Source organism: Sinohyriopsis cumingii, chromosome 2 (genome assembly GCF_028554795.1).
Source record: "Sinohyriopsis cumingii isolate HCF-2022 chromosome 2, ASM2855479v2, whole genome shotgun sequence".
Classification (NCBI taxonomy): Eukaryota; Metazoa; Mollusca; class Bivalvia; order Unionida; family Unionidae; genus Sinohyriopsis; species Sinohyriopsis cumingii.
Genome location: NC_142962.1, coordinates 129,795,003 through 129,818,470, shown reverse-complemented (window position 1 = coordinate 129,818,470; position 23,468 = coordinate 129,795,003). Strand labels below are relative to the sequence as shown.

At 37.2% G+C, this 23,468-nt stretch overlaps 1 protein-coding gene across 2 annotated transcripts in view; it reads left to right on the top strand.

Moving 5' to 3' along the window:
* The window catches only part of LOC149805826 (glutamate dehydrogenase 1, mitochondrial-like), a 55,911-nt gene that overhangs the window by 6,606 nt on the left and 25,837 nt on the right, over positions 1–23,468 (top strand). For both annotated transcript variants that reach the window (XM_089950540.1, XM_089950539.1), the window contains exons 2-4: positions 2,508–2,708; positions 12,622–12,708; positions 20,321–20,409. In XM_089950540.1, coding sequence (XP_089806666.1) covers positions 2,508–2,708; positions 12,622–12,708; positions 20,321–20,409 — 377 coding nt within the window. The remainder of the gene's footprint in view (positions 1–2,507; positions 2,709–12,621; positions 12,709–20,320; positions 20,410–23,468) is intronic.

Below are 23,468 nucleotides of genomic sequence, written 5' to 3'. Positions count from 1 at the left end.
ATAATTACTAAATATTTTTAAAGCTCATTCAAGACAAAAGATACACAACTGAGCCTTAATTTTGAAGTTTTAAAAGTAAATGGAGATATGAAAAATAACTGTTATTACACCAAATGCAATGTATGACAATTTATGTGGCTCATCAAACAGATTCAAATCTTGGTGGCCGATTTACATATATTTGGTGTAGATGAGATAAAATTGGTACAGTTTATTAATACCAACAAAATAGTCATTTCTCCAGTGGACTGAAATGCCGCACAGAGCATTCTAAGTTAATGTCATAATGAAAGATATATCGAATGTGCTCACTTTTTAAATTGTTCAGCTTTTTTTTCATTGTTCCCACAATAACTATCTTTTACTTCAACCACAGTAGCGCTTTGATGTCATCCCAGGCAATCATGAAAGCCCTTATACCTTCTCATGACCTGCTGCTTGAAAATTATTACATGCATCCTAAAACATCCTTAAGAAGTTCTGGAATTTTATGCTCCCAAAGCTCTATGAACCATGTCACCGGTAGTCTGCCAGCGAAACCGACTATGACTCATTCAAGAAGGCGATTGACTTCAGTTTTCATCAATTGAGGGCATTAACTTTTGATAAAGAACAAAATCAATCAAGCCTGTCAATTTTTGTTTTAAAAATTTTGTATATTTTTCTTATTTTTTGGGTGGGTGGGTGGGTACTAATATGTTGAGATTTATTCCCAAGATTTTCCAACATAAATTTTAATAAAATTTCATTTTTTTTAGAAGGCAATATGAAGAAAAAAATTCAATAAAACAAAATGTATTTGTCTTGCGGAAATGTAAATCTAATCTTTGGATTGGGAACATTACAGGTATGTGGTTTATTCAATAGCTGACAGAGCAAACGGCACTAACTTAAATCCTGGGCCAATTGTATATTACTGTCGTAAAACCTTCCAGGATCTGGATGTTTAAATACAGACTTCTTGCCCTTAGGTGGACTTTTTCAGAAATTAATTGTGGTGATGAAATTTATTTAATTTTTTGAAAACAACCACTGGCACATAGCCTATATTCTTGAAAATTTAATAATAATAATAATAATAATAATGTAGACTTAGTGCAGAGCCGAATCTTCAGATGCACAGGTGCTTCACAATATTAGATAACACATAAAACGTATACAACGACAATTATTTAAAAAAAATATCGTGAAATTAAAAAGTTAAGTTGATAGGTTTTCTTGTTTGTCATGTATTACTTATGGTTTTATTTACCATACGGATATTTCTCTTAGTAGCAAAAAGTGATGGAGGGTTAAGGATTGGTACGGTGAGATAGCATATGACGCAGAGGTAATATGATGCAAGTTCGTGGGACATTAATATTATCATTACGTCTGTGAAGAATCCAGTCTATACTGAGACTATGTTTATGAGTGGGTTGGCTAACAAACTGTTTGAGATTCCAAAACAGAGAAATGAATGAGTAAATGGTCCTGGAATAGCATGAGCAATTTGTCTCCAAAGACTTTCAGTTGCCTATCTGCTTACCTTGTCATGTGTGTGTGTGTGTGTGTCCTTGGGCAAGGCATTTTACTCTAATTGCGTTGGCACTAAATAACCCACTTGTCTGGCTGTGCTTTTCATGTTGTCAAAAATGACTATTTCCACAGCAGTAATAAAACTTGATCTGCAGAGGATTATCCATTATTTTTTTTTACAGGATACATGTAATTCAGTCTCTTTACTCTTCACCGAAATGTCAACTGTATCGTTGGCCTTGATAGATGATATTTTCCTCGCACTTCTATATATGATTACCAGACTTTTTCATCTTGTCTGCTGGATCCTGCCATATTAACCAGTCTGTAATGGGCGACCAACTGCATAGGTATAGATCTGCTTCCCCGTAGCAGAGTTTTTTTTTATTTTTCATAATATATATCTCAGTTTTGAGGCCCACTCATGTCATGATGTTTTGTATGCCGTAACATTCTGCCATCATAATACGGGTGCGCATTCCATGGCTGAATAAGATTTTCATGTACCCTGGCACTATGGCAACTGCTTAAAATATGCTTTAACTAGCCGATTTTTTTCAGTCGTTCCTGAATTGAAAAGAAGCATCTATTTGAAAAGATAGATGTCCGTTTTCAGTGTAGAAATGTTTTACACATCCTCTCATGCTGTCACGTTTGGGGTATATTTAAAATATAACACTGAAAACCGGCATTAATATTTAGAAATGGATACCTCATTTCAAGTCATTACTTCTAAGTTGAACAGAGAGTATATACCTTGGTAGACCCTAATCTGACGTTTGTGATATGACAACAAATCTTTTGCTGATTGTCACGCAGTGCACAAGAGTGAATATGATGATCGCTTTGTCAGAGTTGTCAATTCGATAACGATCTTGTTCATGACAAGGGTTTCAAGTCATAGTACTAACTTTTGTAAATGAAATACTTGTAAGGTTGATCAAATCTGGATTAACACTATTGCTTTATATTCCTCTGCTGTTCCACAGGTATCCGATACAGTACAATGGTTGATGCCGACGAGGTGAAGGCTTTGGCTGCAATGATGACATACAAATGTGCTGTTGTGGATGTTCCCTTTGGTGGTGCCAAGGCCGGAGTAAAGATTGACCCATCCAAATACTCGGAAACAGAACTAGAGAAAATCACCAGAACATTGGCAGTGGAACTGGCCAAGAAAGGATTTCTTGGTAGGGAAGTAAACTACTTCTTTAAAGTAAATGTAGACAAAACCAAAATTTTTCAACCGTTTTTTAAGTTGGGCCTAAATTAGCTAAATTGGGGATTAAGAAAAAGAAACAAAACAATACTGCAGAGGGTTTGAAATTAAAATATTTTCAAAGCCAAGAAGACTGGAAGTGGGAATATCTAAAAATCCTCAAAGTTATTGGAAAACCTCCAACTGCCATCACAGAAATCGCCATCCTTACTGCATGGTTCATACAATCTTGAAATCACATTGAATATGAGAGCGTGTCTTGGAAATTCCTTGAATTGAAAGGTTTAATTTTATCCTTAAAATATCATTGAATTTTGCCAAATACTCTCATAATTTATCTAAAGAAATTAAAAACTTTAAAGAAATTTATCACTTTTTACTTTCAGAACTTAAGTGGATATTTTACTTCATTAATATCGAATGAATACATAAATAAATAAAAAAGGGATAACATGGGCGCATCAGCGGCCAAACACTGGTCATTACCATGTAACCAGTATTCCTTTGCCGCTGACACAATATTTTACTTTTTTAAAATTCCTTTTTTACCTATTTATGAAGTGATAAACGTTGTAGGATAATGGAAAATTTTCATAAGACAAAACACTCCTCGAAAACTTTTATAAGGAATTGAAAAGTCAATGAAAACACACTCAGCAGTCTGTATGCACAATGTACAGTGAAATTCACATTCCTTATTATCAAAGAACAAGTTGGACATTTCATATTAATGAAAAAGTTGGACATTTCATATCAAATAGCAAGTTGGACATATTAAAAAAATAAGTTGCAACTAATTCTCGTCACAAACAAATCAGCTTTAAGGAATCATACAAGTTTTTCTTTCATGTAAACATAAATGACCCCAAAACTAATTTGCCAGTAGTTGATTTCCTCTATTTAGGCAAACAAAACCGGCATGATGTTAACAACTCTAGAAATAAATTGACTTAACTGATATCAATTTAGTTACATATTCCTTATTCCTTGTTAACTTTTCAATAAGTAATAAGTAACCAGTTTTACCTATTCAATAAGGATTTTGACATTGAGTTGTCCCGTATTCCTTATTCCTGATTCAAAAAAAAAAATGGCACATTAAATCGGAAGACTCTTTAGGGCATTCATAGCTAGTGATTCATGTGGACCCGTATAAGCATGCTCAGATTTGATGTAGCTTTCTTCCTGAAACCTGTCTGTAGTTGTTACGGGATTCGCGTTTTACTACCGGTGCCACCAGGTAAACAAATTCGTATTCAGATTCAGTGCCTTTTGCGAAACTAAACAGTATGGCATGTATTAAAGAATAACGTTGTTATGACTGCTTACAGTTTGGAGTAAATAAAAGCACAGATTGATGGTACAACCGTGGTGATAACAACGATCTAGGTGTGTTTTGTATCAGCTTAGTTCCAGGAGGGCCAGTTTATTTATCAGACCCGTGAGTGATTCACATAACACTGTATTTGACCCAGGGTATTAAATGTCCGAGGAACCTTTAGGTGGAAAGTAGCACGTTGCCCTATATCCCACAAGACAAGGATAAAGAAGCATACAACGTTTGTGTGTATTTTATATTGCACACATTACAGGGCATTACAAACGTCGGCGAGAGGCTTCTTAATGACAGCGTTCTGCTGCAGGTTCGGGAATTTTGGACGCACAAACAGTTGCGCTCAGCAAACGGAGAGGATACGTTGGAGCAGAAAGATAAAGATACGCCTCAGCTCATTAGCAAAGTACCGGGCATTTATAGAAAACGCCGTAAGTGATATAGATTATGTTGTTGGGTAAAATCTTTACCTAATGCCAAGCAAAACATCGAGCTAAAAGAAGCAACATAGCGGTGCATAGCAACGCCCAAAAAGGGCACAAACAGCTGAGCTCAGGAAACGGAGTGTGTATTTTATATTGCAGGGCATTACAAACAATATGCAAGCGGAGGCATACTGACTGATACAAAATATCAATAATATAATTCAGAAAAGATATTTACCCAACCACCTTCGCTTGTTGCAGCAGCACCATCACCCCAACAGTCGCAATGACAAAAAATGAATATGTGCATTTTGACACTTCTTACTTCGTGATAAGCGGCAGACTGACTAGCTCTTCGCCTGTTAGAGAGCTTATCGCGTGGGTTATTGTTAGCAGCAACGACAGCGTAGGTGGAACAGCGAAAAGCTCATGCAAAATGAAAGCTGAAAATAGCGAAGACAATAACATGGCAATACTTACAGCTAGCATCAATGCGAGTCTTTTAGTTTTTACGTTCGCAGTTAATAACTGCAAAAAACGCGACTGGTATTTTGATGGCAAGCACCATGAGGTTTCCGGATAGTCAACCAAAGGCAGTTCCAGCGTTCGTAATCAGGAACGCCACGATTGATCCGATAATTCCGGGCAGGGCCGCAGCCACTTTTTCTGCTAGTGTTGTCAGCATTCCGAAAAGCTGCTCCTGATGCATTTTGATCCTTTGTTTCGCGCTGTCATAATCCGGTTTAAGTGTTGGGGCTGGAGATGGTGTTGGCGGATCTGCGCCGTATTCGCATGTGATTGAAAGTACGATCATATTCATGATGAATTTTTGAAGCTATAGTGATGCCTTGCTCGCTTAAGAATATTCCCAGGCACTCGGCCAGAGGTATATCCTTGTGCTGAATTATGTTGGTAGTTTCTCTGATCGTGGAAAACTGGACGCAAAGGGCTTATCGATTGGTGTAAGCAGCCTCTAGCTACGACCAGCGTTTGTCTTATACGCTTATAATGCGAGCTCGTATCTCCTTGTCTCATCTTTTTTTCTTCTTCTATTAGATTGGCTCGAGTCGTTTTCTTCCCGGGTAAGATTTTATTTTCTGTGGCGATATGTTATTGAGCTCAGCAAACTTCAAGAGGTTATTTTTAAGTTCGTTCCGCATCCTTTCAAGCACCACCTTGATACAAATGATTTTTCGCATTGGGGAGGCTGTTATGTTCCTCTGCTGTTGTTGATCGCCGTATCTTCTGATCCCACTACAGCGAGGAGCGCATCATCTGAATACACTCATCGTTCTCGACGGATACGCTTCTTATGGTTTCTGAAGTTTTTGCTTTGCTCTTTGCTGACTGCTCCTTTTGGCTTTTCTGTCGATAGATATTCGTATATTTTAACGCGATAGAGATGTTGTACATATGATTTGGTGCATGATATAACTTTCCTTGCGACCGTGTGCTCAAGATATGTGTACGATTTGTCCGTCTTGACCATTAGTAGGTCGTCTTTCAACTTTTGGTCTGAATTCTATTTAGGCCATCGTGCTTTGAAATATTATCATCCTAAACATTTCGGTAAAAATTCAAAAAGGTTCTCCATCTGTTATTACCAGTAGGCGATCTGCCCGATCAATCATTTCAACGCTAATGCATCCTTGTGTCATGTTTTATTTATTTCATGGCAGCAACTATAAACGCTAATTAAAGGGAGAGTACAAAAGCTGAAATGCAAGATGTTCCAGTACGGAAACAAACTCAACCCATTTCCTTCTCTATGCTTAGCAAATAGGCAGTCATGAGCGCTACTGTTGTGACCAACGATCCAAGCACCACAGAGCAAAAAAAAAAAAAAAAAAAAAAAATATCTTAGCAGCAGCGATGTTTTTGTTCCTGGAGCTGCCAGACTGGCATTTGTAATTGCTTTGAGCAGCAGGAATATGAGCCAGGATGACCCCAACCGTACAAGTGTGATAAATCTGGGCAAGTCCAGCTTGAAGAAGATAAGAGTTTAGCTCGAGGGCTTTGAATTTGTATACGACGACCCGGATTTTTGGGGTGCTTACAAAGATCTTTGGATGACTTAAAAAGAGAGGACCAGCACGGTCTTGAGGGGATACAGAACAATAACACTGTCGCTATACGTGTTAACACTGACAATTCCGTTGTCGCCAGCCAGTTCGAAGCATCTACCGCTGCCTTGTATTGAAGCTGCTTCTCTGTGCCGCTCGAGTTCGAGCTGAAAAGTGTGGAAACGCAACCTCAACTCACGCGAGACGAAGAAAAGCGATAGTCATTCTCTTCTATGACACGACGCAAGGAGCTGATTTTGCAAACGATATTGATCATTTTTACAACCATCTTATCAAAAACGTTCCAGAGACAATCGATGGTGCTACAAACAGTATATATGATCATTGACTGGCGCCATTCCAGATGGGGAAAGACACTCTAAAAATGGCAAATAAATCTATCAAAGACGCAGAGCTGCTGTCGATGAACATTGGTGAATATTTCCAAAACGAATTTTCCTTTGTGTTCGACATGTGGTCGACGGAAGACCAAAGTTTCCACATATCAGAAAGGGTTATTGAAATGCGAATGCGTACTGTCGCAAACCCAAAACAAATCAACCCAGGCAGCGTGTTGAACTCGTACATATACATCATAGTGGACGCGTGGTTCAGCGAAATAGCAGTTTATGAAAACCACGTGATAACAAAGCTTGCGCGCAAGGTTTTTCTGATAACACTGCGCCGTGATCGTTGGCCACCGCGGCTGTGAGGAGCGTTTGCATGTGAACTTCTTCAGTCGGCTTTTAACACATAAGACAGGCCGTGGTGCCATAGTCTGATTATGTTTTGGTTAACTCTGCGGGCTACAATATCGACACTCTGTGCGTTCGCTAAATAATATCGCGAAACAATTCAAACAATCACGCCTTTTCTGCTTGATAGTCGCCGCTGCTGTGTCAAATATTGAGCAGCAACTGAAAAGTTCGTTGGTGAGTGTTCATGCTGGCTGCTAGTGATGTGTAAGATGATAAAGCTTCACATTCTGCAGTATCTACCATTTCGAAGCAAGTGTCACCCAAGTGAATCCCCAAAATGCCATCATAAACGTGAAAACTGTGGCATCCTGTGTTCGCCCTACATTCACCTACTATCAACCGAAACTCACTAGTAGGTAGGACCGCTACCAGAGCGAATTCCGGACTGGTATTAAGTTTCTGATCAGGGTGTTTGAAATAATCACGTTTAAGAGCATTAAACGCAACATTGCTCTGAATGACTCTAGTTAAGACCATGCGCTCTATCCCAATCCCGTTTCTGAATAGGCGCTAGACAAATCTATCAACCTATTGATACTAACCTACCTCGAAATTATCGCTATGGGTGGATTAAAGTCTTTTCCGGATTACTTAAAACAACAGTAACCACAAGAGCCAAGGACACGGTTGCTTCCGATGCCTCCACGCTTTCTACACTTCGGACCTGCTTGAGAACTATGCGATAGACTGTCGCGGAATAGGAGCGAAGCCGCAGAGGACCGTGCTGTCTGAATCTGTAATGAGCAAATCGTACTTCAAGCACATGTTCTGCCAGATGTTATTGCCATATACATATAAGTAATATACGCAGGCTTACATGCTTTTGCCGTAATTGTAGAAGGGTCCGACAACAATATCCACGCCCGAAATCGACACCCTGAAAACCGCTAACCAACCAACCAACTCCCTTGATGCTTCTGCGACATGATCGTCCGTAATGAAGGGAAACCTGGTGTCTTAGCAAGGAAACAGTATGATAGCCAGCATTAGTCGGAGCCGTGATGCATGTCACATCTACCGAATGCGTCAAAGTATTCTATCGGGTGACAGACCACTGCCAGAGAAGATGTCCACAACGAGACGCACCAGATCAATCTCTAGTTTCTACCTAACGACAAGCTTTGACGATAGACATACATAAACGGGCTCAGCGTTCTTTATTAAATCAGCTGCTACAAGGAGGCTGAGCCCCTGACCACAAAGAAGCATTCTAAGGCTGGCTACGCTTTGCTACGTATCTATAAGCGGGAGATGCTAGAGACTGAAACACCATATGATAATCTCTAGTTTCGACCGAACGACGAGCTCGGGCGATAGTCATACAAGAACGTGTTGAGAATTGTTGATATCGTCATCAGCTACAAGGAGGCTGAACCATTGGCCACAAAGAAGGCTTCTAATGTCGGCGACCCGTTCACACGTACCTGTAAATGGTAGATGATAATGTGGTCCAAGTCTGACCCCGGCTAGGAGTTTACGTGCGCTGTGTCGTACCTGTTGAAAAGTACAAAGTGCATATATGGAGACGAGGCCAGCGTCCATCGTGCGCAACGCATTATGAACAGCTTCAACCGTACTATCAACAAGCAGTTCAGTCATGGTGGTTGTTCAGGATACCCGCAACAGGTTTCCCTGACATTTTTCGTTTTAAGCTTTCTGAGAGGTGCCGTAAGGAGTCGGAGGGAAATTATGCAAATAACATCCCAAAATATACAACCTGGAATACTCCCTTATCCCATATGCTCGGGAGTCTTCTCTTTTTCTGGCAGGTATTCCAGCCATAAACGCTATAATAGTTTTAGTCATTAACAATCTCAATCACCCATCTCCTTGACTATCCTATTCGGTGGACTGGTAACTAAGGCTTTGCTGCGTGCAAGAGAAGATTTTCCCCTTGACTCCCAAGATTCACATGTTTTAAGAGCATTTAATGAAATACGGGCATTACTCCGCCCGCCCGAAAGAGATCAATTGCCCACGTAGATTTCTCTGATTCTATGCGACCATTAAGTTTGGAAGATTTGGGTTTTTTGCGCGTATAACTGGTCTTTGGTGTTAAGTGAAGCAGAATCCTGCAGGTCACTCTTTGAGCTCCAATATTCATCGTGAGACAGAAATTATTTCATACCACTGCCTCCATTCATAAGCCTCGATTGAGACGTTTGCCAAGAGCAATTTGTTTACATCACACCCCATACGTAGGAAGCATTCATTGCAAAATAGAGGCTCAGCGTAGTAGGCGTTTACATCTACCAGCCTTTCCACTCCACGAGAGCGGTATTAATCTAGTCGGTTGCCACATTCACGGCTTCTTTCTTAAATCTCTGCAGTATGCTGAAAAGGTAGGTGTACTGCGGCTGCGAGCCATCATATTATGTAATAACGTGTCCTGTGTGCCTTTGTCGTAATCTACCAAAGGCATTGGCTTCTTTCCAGCTGCGCAATAAATAGTTCAGCGCGCCCTCATCAGTAACTAGCCGGGTCATGTACTTGCAGACTTTGGCCCTACAAGCTATAAACTTGCCATTCTGCCCATTTCCTTGATATCTGTGAGCAAAACGTTCGTCTGTTCATTAAAGGAAATTCTGGTCTTTGCTATATTGAGATGCAAGGCAAACTTGGTATCCACCACGAACCGTAGAAGCACGATTGGAGCCCAGCCACGGACTTTTATGGATGCCTCTCCTTCAGCTGACTTGGCAAAATGGCGGCCAAACCAGGCCGGACTAAACGCACGAGTATCTGGCGAAAAGAACCAAAATAGTATCTATGCAGATCTTGTTAGGTACATTTCTGGAAGATCACCGTTAATAGCTACTCTTGCCATTCCACTTTTTTGATGACCCAACCGCTTAAAGTAGGGGACGCATTCTCTCATACCTAAAAAGCTTCCAGGATAGCATGCAGCCATATTGAGGTTTACAACATTTGTTTACACTATAGCCTTTAGTGCTGTTCTAGAGGTCTCCATGTCTGAATTCAAGGCACTCTCACTGAAAGTCCTCGAACACAGATGTTGGCATGAACTTCTGACCGTTTCGATCTTTTGCCACTTTCGCTACGACTATAGAAACACTAAAAACTTTGATCGCTCGTTTTACTGTCTCTTCTCTTGCTTTTTGCATACTTGAAGACATTAGCAATCTGCTTGTACTTTCCATTATTCTAAAGCATTTTCTATCCGCCAACACAAATTGCTCTGTTAGGACAGGATTAGTATTTGTTTCTCTTCCGCCAAGAATCCACACAATCGTTTGGATATCTTCAGTATTTTCCTGAACGGCTTTTCAAATATCATTCTCAAACAACGCAGCCTTTTGGAGTTCTACGAAATCAAGACTTTCAGGCCTGGTCGTTGTGGACATTTAGATTTACAGGGCGATCATTGTATGGGTGATAAAACCCATAATAAGAAATGTTGCCGTCCTTCAGAATAATCGTGCGCTTTAAGGCTGTTTCCTTGTTAGCTTCATCGGCAATAGCTGCTCCCCTTCATGAAGTTCTTTTCCCAAACACTCTAGTACCCCTTCTTCGCGATTTGGTTAAGCCATCTTCTCTTTTAATACTTGTTGAATGCTCAACAAAGTGCTTTCTAACGCAGTTAACATCTCAGCTTTAAGCGGGGTTATATGTCTTCGTCTCTTGACTTGTATATCCCATGAAGACCTTATATACTACCGCTATCGCTGCATGGGTATTTTGAATTATGCCAAAGAAATAATGTTTGCTTGGTAGAAGATGAATTCCATTTTGTTTGTGTTTGTCCAGCTTATTACCATTTAGGTATACTTTAATGAAGTTTATTATCTCTATCCGTCTGTAGAATTTTTTTTAATCCCTAATGAGTCATAGTAATAGAATAATTATAAGGAATCTTTCTTTATATCCATTCGGCTTTTCGTCTTTGACAATCCTTGATAATTCAAACGAATGGTGAATAATATACTTAGAGTTAGTAACATCTTTTTAATAGTATGCACCGATTATAGGAAATGATGTATCTATACTCATGAAGTACATCATATTTAACTTCTTTACACCATGGTACACATTATATTTACTTGTGCTGTATTTTGTAAAATAGGCCAGTGGCTGAATAAATTATTATTATTATTATTATTATTATTATTATTTTGAACTATTCTGTCATGAATAATGAAAACAGGCTGTTAATATCATTAAAATCGTAACAAGACCTCTGGGGAATATCCATACATTCCATACTGACAGAAACTACCGATGTACCGGTACAGAGAAAAAAAATACCAAAGTAAATCGGTATGTCGGTAATACGGAGCACCTCTACTAATTACTCATACCATATTTGTTGTGTTCAAAGTGTTTAGTCTGGCTGATAATTTGGTTTGAAGTGTTTAGGCTGGCTGATAATTTGGTTGAAAGTGTTTAGACTGGCTGTTAATTTGGTTTGAAGTGTTTAGACTGGTTGATAATTTCATTTGAAGTGTTTAGATCGGCTGATAATTTGATTTGAGGTGTTTTGACTGGCTGAAAATTGGATTCAAGTATTTCGACAAGCTGATAATTGGGTCACTGAGCCTAACATGTGATATAACTCGCGCACACATGCAGCATTTATCAAGCCGTCGTATACTGCCGAAGTCCGAACACGACGTAAATTCAAATTCTATCAATGACCACTTACTGTAGTATCACAGGATAAGACAGAATAAATGAAGAGAGGTAGATTCAAGCATAATGGCCAGATATCAGTAGATAAAATGATTATAGAATGATTCAAGTATGACAATTTGCGTTTACCCGACTAGTTTTAAGACAGAATAAAAAAGCACGCATCGTGGGCTAGCGCCATGGAAACTATGACTTGTCCAACATGAGATGTCGGGCTATTGGATTTGATCAGCCTCGACATTTAGTTTTCATAATAAAAAACCTTTATTGGTGTTTGCTTGGTCTTAAAACAATGATGCCGATCTGATGTGCACCTTGTCTACCACTGTGTCTACCACTGTGTCTAAGACCGTGTCTACCATTGTGTCTACCACTGTGTCTACCACCGTGTCTACTACTGCAATTAATTTGAAAATACTGTTCTCGCTATTGGATTGGTTCAATACTAAGCAGTTAACAGCAGGAAATGGAATCATCTTGTTTGTCTTAGAATTATTTTTACCAGTAGAGCGTTAGTCCCACCGATGTACTCTTGTTTATTTTGTACGATTTCATAATGCCATACGTATATTTTGCAATATTTTTCGACCACTGACACTATCTTCTTGTACGATATAACGGACTTTTGATATATGTTGTATTTTGCATTTTGTAGGTTCTTGTATTGACGTGCCTGCACCAGATATGGGAACTGGGAACCGAGAGATGGGCTGGATAGCTGACACTTATGCTAAGACGTTTGGTGTGTACATACACTGTAGCATTACGTGTTAAATTCTTATTTACTATTCTACATTCACATTGTGGCTATAAAGTTTTAATGTGGGTATTGCATGTATGTTTCATAAGCAAAACAATACCAATTGATATACCAATTATAACAAATGAACCCCAAAGTAATGTCAAATACCTCATACTGGTCTGAACGGACAATGCTATGTTAAAGTTTTGATTTTCTTGACTTTTACCAATACATTTTCTAGATGTACAATATTCTGACTCATTTCTTTTGGATCAGCTGGTCTGGAGTTATTATTTATAAACATCCAGGGATACATCTTCATGAAAACTGGTATGTGGATAATTTCAAGAACTGCAACTCAGCCATACCAAAATTATGTCATTGTAACTTAATTTTTATACTTGAATGAATTTATTTTTAAGCCATTCATTTTTTAGTTCCTCAGTATCTTTGAGATATATTTACCAGCACGTATTAAAATCGGCATGTGGATGCATCTCATCAGGAGTAAATCAAACATACCAAAACTTGACTAGTTGACCCTTATTTTTAATGAGTGATTTTGTATAGTTTTAGCAATTTGTCCTTCAAACTCATTTTCAAGTACCATATTTTACATATACTCCTGAAAATTGATGCGTCCCAGCAAGAGTAAGTTAACAATACCAATCTCATTTTCACGTTTGAATACTCCTGATAATTGATACGTGGATGCGTCTCAGCAAGAGTAAGTTAACAATACCAATCTCATTTTCACGTTTGAATACTCCTGAAAAGTGATACGTGGATGCGTCCCAGCAAGAGTAAGTTAACAATACCAATCTCATTTTCACGTTTGAATACTCCTGAAAATTGATACGTGGATGCGTCCCAGCAAGAGTAAGTTAACAATACCAATCTCATTTTTCACGTTTGAATACTCCTGAAAAGTGATACGTGGATGCGTCCCAGCAAGAGTAAGTTAACAATACCAATCTCATTTTTCACGATTGAATACTCCTGAAAAGTGATACGTGGATGCGTCCCAACAAGAGTCAGTTAACAATACCAATCTTATTTTCACGTTTGAATACTCCTGAAAATTGATACGTGGATGCGTCCCAGCAAGAGTAAGTTAACAATACCAATCTCATTTTTCACCCTTGAGTGTTTTATATTTTCAGTCAATTCATTTGTTGCATGTTAAATACGTTGGACCTGTTTGACCAACATTTTTAAATATTCGTATTCGGATGCATCTCAGTAAGTGTAACTCAGCCACACCAATATCAGGTCATCGTGAAGTTATGACTCTGTGATCTTCAACTAAGTAACAGAAAGAAGCGAGTCCAACAAATTCATTAAAATCAAAAAAAAATTTTCCGCTAAGTTACGAAATTAAAATTTAAGAGGAGCTTACAATATTAAGAATTAAATCCCAAATGATCCTAAATTTTCACAAATCCAAAAATAAAGAGAATTCCGAATGAATTCGTATAGAATGTTCTGATGTACCAATAGTTTTGAATGAGCCGATGCGCCAACAGTGTTGATATAGCACAGTGATATCATATATATAAGAAAGTCTTTAAATGAATTCACAATAACCCTGCCCCCCGTATTGATTTAGTCCAACATGTCAACGAGCACTTTGTAATTCCAATGAAGAATTTAATTAAAAGATACATTTCCGATTATTTATGAATACAACTGAACAATCTGATTATAGATTGCTAAAGACTTATATTAAAAACAGGAATAAATCATTTGGTTTTGTACCAAAGCCTTAGACAATAATAAAATAACCAGGATGTGGGTAACAAATTCTCTTCCAGCACATGTTATGTTTGTCAGTAAGGCTAGACCTTGAACTCATATATCATTAAACGATTTATTTATAACTTGTTAAAAAAATCAGGGACACACAAAATCTCTTTCCTCAATAATGGACAAAGGTCAAGCACACAGTATAAGTTAAATATACATAACAGTGAACTGATTTCCACGCTCTTGTACATTTGTTTTATACATTCCTAAGTAACATGGGCCTTTCTTCACCTAAACCCATGCAAGTTGGTATGTAGATGTATATCAAGAAGTGTGTAACTCGACCAATTGTGAATTCTATAAAGTGGAAAGTGGGTCACAGGGGTATCTACTGATATTAAAAACAGAATGAGTAATTTTGTTTGCCATAACATTACACAAAAGCCTAAGACACAATAAAATAACCAGGACGTGGGTCACAAGGTCTCTTCCAGAACGTTAATGTACGTAAATAAGGCTAGACAATGAACTTATATATCATTAAATGATTTATTTATATCTCGAACCGCTGTTAATTCCAGAAATGGGAAAAGCGGGGCATACGGGCATCTACCTTGTCAAATATGAGATAATTTAGAAAATGCTTAGGTCGCAGATATCCTTACCTATTTCTTGCTTACTAAAGTTATATCAATACAGAAGCGTTTTCATACTCTTCTTAATGTTTTCTATCCGTGAACAGCTACCATCTGCTCTGAACAGGTGTCCAACAGGTGTCCAAGTTCATCAAAATCAGTACTTATATATATATATATATATATATATATATATATATATATATATATATATATATATATATATATATATATATATATATATATATATATATATATATATACCATGCAATATTAATGTTAAGTAACACAATTCATGTTAATAATCCTTAGATATGTATTTAAGGTTAATGCTACGGTCACACAATACATGCTAATAACCAAGCAAATAAGAGAGGAGAGGAGGGGGTTGTACTACATGCGTATGAAACATGACGGTTGTATTTCACTGCAGGGTAAGAAGAATATTGATGATTTATAATGTTTAGATATATCATATCAATTATTTGTATCCGCTTTATTGAATATGTATGACCATATACGGCGAGTAACTTTAAAGTAGCTAATGGAAAAAACAAAAGAAACACAAGAAATCGAAAAACTCACCGGACGATATTGATGTATCAGAGCATAACCGAAACAAAATAACAACGTCGTCTTCTACTACAATATCAGGTCCGAATAATCCTGCTGGTTCTTTTGCTTCTTCTTCATCTTTTAAACAAATGTCATATAAGCATTTACTTGTATAAATACTGCCATGCAATGCCAATTTATACTTCGCCGCCTCCACTCGGATTTTGATCATTGGCACCCTCACCTCTATCTGTCAAAGCTATATCTCGGCATCTGTATACAAATGGAGCATCTCCACAGGCTTCTATGAGCTCTAAATCTGCATTTGATGTCCCACAGTATTTTGTAGAAACAGACAAAATATGAACATTGTTACGTAACAATTGACAAAGTATATTACCTAGACATGCAGTTCAGAGGGCTACAAAAGGAAATCCAGGGTATGATTTCTGTTGGGCTAGATTAGTTAGTGGTTATGAAAAAAATAATTTTTGGATAATTCTTATGACACTTAATGGATAGTAATCTATATCAGATGATGCTGGGTTTATCTACATGTGGAGAAATCAAAGCTTTGTGTCAATGAAATGGTTAACAAAATCTATAGAACTACAACATAAAGATAAATACAAAAAAGTCTGGGCAGCGAACAACAATAAGACATGTAAACAGCTTAACTACAGATAATTTATAACTAGCCTTGATTTCTCATGACCAAAAATACATCTTAAAAAAATGATTATGTTCAGAACTGCAAGTCATAGATTTCCTGTTGAAACTTGTATATGCCTAATGTTTTCTATAACAAAAGAGACTGTACACTCTTGTCAGTCGCAAGAAGTAGGGTATGAATACCAGTATCTTCTGTTGTGTTCTTATTGTCACGATGAAAGACAAAAATGATTACCACATTTTTACACTTCCAGGACTAACGTTTTTAAATATAATCAGTTAATGAATACAGTTAACATACGACTCTTGAAAAATATTTGTAGGTTTCTTAGATTGTGTTTTCTGAATTTTGAAATCCTTTTAAAACATTACGTTATGCTATCACACGCCATACTCACGTTCTTTTTCTCATATAACTAATAGATGTTGTAAAGTTTACAACCTGAGTATAATAACATTTTGTATTGTCTACCGTATCCAGACCGTAAACATGTATAATTTGACACTTAATTGCATGAAATGACTATTGAGTGACGCGCATTATCGTATTTTTTTTAATCAACTACTGTGTACACATGAATCTAAATCGATCGTTTGTTTGTTCAGATCTAGTTCTTTTGAAAATAGTCTGCATTTATACCGCACTATATTGTATGTGTTCAAATTATCAGTGTAACTTCACTGTTCCATTGATAAAACAAGTTGAACGGTAATTGAGTGCTTTATGAACGTATAACAATACCTATGAGGTAACTTGATTCTGTTTGGTGCGCTCTCAGAAAAGTTTTAATTATTTTTATAAGCAAAGGCACATACAATTATGAATAAACCCTGGCCTACTCTGAGGTAGGAAAATAGGTTTGATTATTATCTATGAGGGAAAATATACTTATTGGATGCTTATATATTGTAGACATTTTGTATGTGATTTATTGCAAACTATGTCCTTTTTTTTCTCACTCAAACGTGGAATTTGCAGAGTCATTTATGCCGTACTAGTATTTTAGCAGATTTAGTATAGACGATTCGTTTTTTTTCTATCCTTCACTTGCATTAAATGCGTATGTTAATTTTGTACGTGGAAAACTGGTTAGATACCTTTTCAAAGTCACACACACACACACACACACACGTGTGTGTGTGTGTGTGTGTGTGTGTGTGAAATTAAAGATTAAACATCATTTCTCATTTCGGTTATTATATGGTAAAGAAGTTTATACATCTTTGTAGCCTTATTATTTTAAATATATCTAAGTTTTTTTTTTCTTCTCCTGAAATATGGAAATTAAGTCGTCCATCTCACTTTGCATACTTACTCAAAGTTTTAAATTCATATATGCTTTCCTTATTTTCATTTATATAATATGAATGAAAATAACATCAAACACGAATTGTATTGATATTTCTGAAGCTCTTATGATCAAATTGTCATATTTCTTCCCCAATGTGTGTTTTTTTGTTGTTGTGATTCTATGATGATCGTCTGGAAAGCATTGAAGAACAATTAACTATCGTTTTAATGTGAAGCGCATTTGCGGCCCAGCTTAGTTATTTCATTATATGTCATACTTAGCATTTATTGCTATTAGCCAAAATATCGCGGTGGGCGATGCATGCGCTCGATATTAAATAATGTCAAAAAAGTATGTTTATGGCCAAAACTACGTTTTTAAGTGTTACAGTACCTTTTAGTCACATGACGCCATGAGGTATGCATGTTCTTGTGACATCACATCGGTATCAAATTGAAAACTTGTCGGTATTGTGTTATTTGATGATGGAGGTAAGTCTGTGCATGAAAATTTATTTTTACCAGATTTTTAGAGCTGTTTAGAAAGCAAAGCAGGGCCGCGGACAGGGTATGACGACTAGGTTAAAATTCTGGAGGCCCACCACCGTTACAACTGGTAATTTATAGGGGTCTACTGGAGAATTTTTCCTAGGGTCCACAAATCCTGTCCGCTGTCCTGAGGTAAGGTAAACCGAGTCCTTTCCATACGACTAGTATCAACAATATTCTAGTTTGAATATAAACTAAGGAACTAATGATTCTTTAAACAAAGCCGCCAACTTAACAATGTGAGTTCAGACGTTCTTGACATCTGTTTCTTTCAGGGGTAGGTTTTCCCATGATAACGCCATTCTTTATATAGTCCGATTTGTTTTCAGATCTCCAGAAACATTAAAATAAGTTTATTAAATGAATGAACCAGCTTACATGACTTGGCTCATTTGCATATTTGAATTGCTCTAAATGGAGTAATGTGTTGAGATCAGAAAAGATGGCTTGTATTTAAAATTTTCAGAGATACGATCTGTATCTCGTTTTGGAGATATGTTTGGCAGTAATGGACAATCTTAATACATATAAAATAAGAACTTGCTCCCATCAGCAGTTAAATACATTATTATAAGCTAGGTCTCCATGATGTTTAGAGATAAATTTCTAACAATTTTGGAGAAATTAAGAAAGTTACATCATTTGGGCTGATTACTAATGAAAATTACATTATATAGGCCGGTTACTTAGGATATTTGGATAATGCGAACATTTATCACCGTTGCAGTAAATGTTCGTGAAAAGACTGTCATAGTTTGACAAACAAAAACAAAGTGAAAAGCAACACAAAAAAACCACCACAACTGCAACCAGAATTCTTTATTTGTAAAAGAAAACACCGAAACATTATCAGGGAAGTGTCCTTTATTGTCAAGTAGGGATATAGTACAACCTCCTGTCATGGCCTATTTATATGGACACTGATATTGTATTACTGTTATCTCTTTTTGGATAACTCGCGTACTAATGAAATTGATCAGTTTTCTGGAATATTGTCTGGAAAAGTAAAATCTGCATTGTCATGACTACTTCTCCATACGCAAAGTAAGTACACTGTCTAGGTAGGTCATTATTTCCTTGCCTGCCAATAGAAGACAATTATAGGCAAACGTTTCAATGTTCGTTTACAAATAAAGAAGTTTGGTTGTATATCTGCTTTTTGCTCTTTGTAAAACGATGACGTGCTGCTGTTGGAGAATAGTCTAATTAGAAATGTGACCCAATTCTAATATCGATATCGTTTCGTGATGTGAAGACTGTCTTGACGATGACATAAATAATATAAATCTTTTCATATTCTCTTATCTTTCATGATCTGAAAGATAGTCCATATTTTAACTTAAAAATACTTGAAGTAGTATCAACAGTAAACCTACAAATAGGGCGTTTATTGGCTTAAATTTGTAATGGAGCCTAATCAACTCGACTGGTTCAGAAATTGTATTAGAATACCGCTATTTGTACTCGGGTTTCACTTACATGTATGAACACTGGACCAACTATATCAAAATGAGGTTTCCGAGAGGAAAGATGTCACAGAATAAAACTGAGACATGAACTTGCGAAACTAGCGTGTCAGAGATATTAACCGCTTTATCAGAAATAAAATAAACTCAGCTTAGTTTTACTTGAAAAAGGCAAAAGAAAGATAAATAGCGTTCATGCATATTTAGACACTTTATATCACACAATTGCAACCACTTAAGTAAGAAGAGGATTGATGTGCGTAACTGCTACATAAGAAGCCAGCATCAAGAAAACTTAAACAGATATTTGTTTTAATATAATCTGTCAGTTTGTTAAATCTTACTCTGTGAGATTAAAAATAATTAAGATGTAAATCCCTTACCAACTGCCCTGCCAATCCAGTGGTATTTTGTTCCTATTCTTTCATCATCTTTTAAAAAAAATAACAATCACCTTATGTATGCAGTACACGTCCACCTTTCCAATTTTATACCTCAGGAATGACAATGTATATTGTCTCATTATGGTTAGTCCGAAAAGTCAAGGCTGTCCATAATTGTGTAATTTTATCTGAAAATCAACTACAGCTTTGTGGATTGCGATAGTTGCATGTTCTAATGATAGAGGAAAATCGCAGATGAAACTACAAATTCATATCCTACGATGTAGATGTAAAGGTGTTTGAAATAAATTTCAGGTCACTCGGACATAAATGCCTATGCTTGCGTCACTGGGAAACCCATTTGCCTAGGAGGTATTGACGGACGTACATCTGCCACTGGTATGGTAAGTGCTCATCCACCACACTATATACATACATCCGAAGTAGTTATCTGTGGTACTTGGGACTTAGCGGAAATCGTTTATTCCAAGGGTCGAAGGAATAAAGACTCAAACGTTAATTTAACATAAGGAAAGTGGCGGCATGGTATGGTGGTTGATCAGCATTGAGTAAAACGTTTGAGCCTCAAAGGATATAACGTTTATAGACTCAAACGAAATTTACAGTGGGAAGGGTTATAAACTCGAGCGTGAATTTAACATATTGAAGAATTATAGATTAAATGGAAAATTATCATTAAGCTTAAGGTTTCAGTCCATCGTAATGCCAAAGGCAAACCTATGGGCCTCCAACGAGAATGCTAATATTAAAAGTTGTAGATACTATCAAACACATTTTGATGCACTATCTATCACCTATATTTTTATATACTATCCAACACACTTTTCGAATACTATTCAGCACAACGTACATACTATCCAAGGAAAATGGTATAGGTGTTGATACGCACGTTATATATACATACATACAAGCATACTGTCACATTCAAGCAAGGGCAGGATTGTTTATATACACTATACTGACTTGCAAACATACTACAACGGACTCACTTGAGACAGCGTCCCTAACAAATGTTACCAGTCCACCCCCACCCCCCGATCTGTATTTGAGATAACAGGTTAAGTAACCCGGGGTATTTGGAATGTGTTGTGGGGTTTCGCTGAAGTTGGTCTCATGGAGGCATACAACATTCAGTATATTTTGGTCGTGCTGGATTGTAATGTATAAATTTCTGGATATTTTTTTTTATGTACCCTATAATTCCATTGTCAAATACGAATTAGATCATTTGACTTCATTTCTAGGTATTTGTATTTACATCTACATTCCCGCTGTGAGTAGCCTCTGTTGAAATAAGTTCCCTTGGCATAAGTCGTAATATGAAATTATTGAACTGAGTAGATACTGTGATTCTTCTCATAAAGGCATTGACGTTGTCTCCCAGAGGAGGTAATCCATAAGGATCAAAATATTACACACTGTTGTTGTTGGGAAAGCAGACGGCTACCCAGTGGGTTGACGGACGATATCTGTCGTCTGTGTTGATTGTATAGGTTTTAACGTCTTAAGTTTTTCTATGTGGACGTTTTCTTCAGCACACACCACTGCATTCCAAGAAGCTGTGTACGAACTGTGAACTGTTGAAGTTCCCAGTAAGTATCCATTCTTTTTCTCCACTGGTAATGCTAGGCATCTGTTTACAACTGACTTTCTCATGAAATGTTCTTTGGCTGGCCCGTAATTGTTTCAACCAAGTCAAGTGCAAAACAGGAAACTGAACGTGTTTCTTGTTCTTGCCATCTTGACATCATGACTGAAGTTTTATCTTCTTCGATCGTGTGAATGTTGTTGTGGATAGAAACAACCTCTTCATCTATTTGTATAGGTTTGTATTTCATCGTTTTCTCTTCTATGAGTCTAAGATCATTTCTCTCAGACTGTCAAATTCTGCATAAAATATGAATTCGTTGTGTTTTCCAGAGTTACTGAAAACCCAAGTTCCACATAAAGCTGGCCCGATTTTATAGAGTGGAAATGTCTCTCCTCAAAGTCACAGTCAGGAGTTAAATCAAATTCTACCAAAACATAATCGTTGTACGAAATCATGTTGAAACAGTGTCAAGCAAGGTCTTAATTAATTATTCTGGGCAAAGTTATTTTAAAAGAATCTGTTACACAACGCATGGCTATCTCCGGTGACTTCTGTCTTGGACAAGTTGAAGTGTTAGAATTTGAAAGGATTTTGATGGATAGTGTCGTTATACGCCGCATTGCTGACGATGCCAGCAAATAAACATTTTTGTTCTTGGAAAACATGATCTTTGATCTTGGATCGGAGTCCAGAGGCAATGGTGAAAGTTTTAAACTTCCACTCGTCGTAATGGACAATTGGATGCAGTTCTGCTCAGAATTTGACTAGCGTCATTCCCCACTTTTGGTACGACTTCCTTAAGGAGCACGTAAGGTCTGGCTTCTTCGATGTTCGATTTGTAATCGTTAGCATTAGCCACGGCACTGCTTCGATTCTGTCTCGAACGTACATCCATTCCATTCAACAGGAACTTGTCTTGCAACCACATGTCCAGATGCAGATATCCGTTATTTATCAATTGCGTACTTATTTGATTTCCTTTCGACGATTGTCTAATCCAACATTGTGAGGATAGTCATCCGCAATCATCTCTGTGTCGTTGGACTAGTACAAAGCTTTAGGTTTCCATAATACTAAAGTATCCAGATGTGTGTTCTTGGCTCTTGTCCTTACATTAAGAGACTTTCCAAGTACGTTCGGTAGAGATAAGTGTCCATACTGATAATGATTAGTTCCTTATTCAAATGCAAATCTAACTTCGTTGAACAACGAATGCATGCAATTTGCTGATGGGAGCAAGTCTGGCATTGGTGCCTGGATTGTGCTGTCCCTTTTGAGACTTTTGACTATCAGGTACAAGTAACTGTTAGTTATATCGATGTAATCTTCTGGTTGTTCGTTGATTTCAAACTCGATAGGTGATGAGGTGGTCAAAGACGACACGGGATGAAATTATACCCATTGGGATTCAGTTAGAAATGAAAAAACGTCAAATTCTCTGGCAATTGATGTTTTGCTTTTCTTATTCTTTTTCTAAATATGTTTGTCAGTTCTGAAGGGTTTTTAACGTCTCTTTCTGCCAAGTTCTTGCATTGGCGTAGAGGAGGAAGTGCCATCTTGACCAAAACTACAAATCAAATTTATAGTGATGTCTCTCCTCCCCAAAAGGTCTTTTCCAGTTTGAAGAAAAACATTTTTCCTGCTTTCATAAAGGCTTCTTTAGGACTTTGTCGATGAATACGTTTGGGGAATTATTTTCCTTGTGTAAAGTTCCATCTTTTAAAGTACGCAATCATCGAATCTCTAATGGTTTTAACCGTACCAAAGCATATCACGTAAACCATGTTCTCATTGTCCAACTAATCCTTGGTGAACATGATGAATGTGTTACAATTCACTGGAGAATCTTAT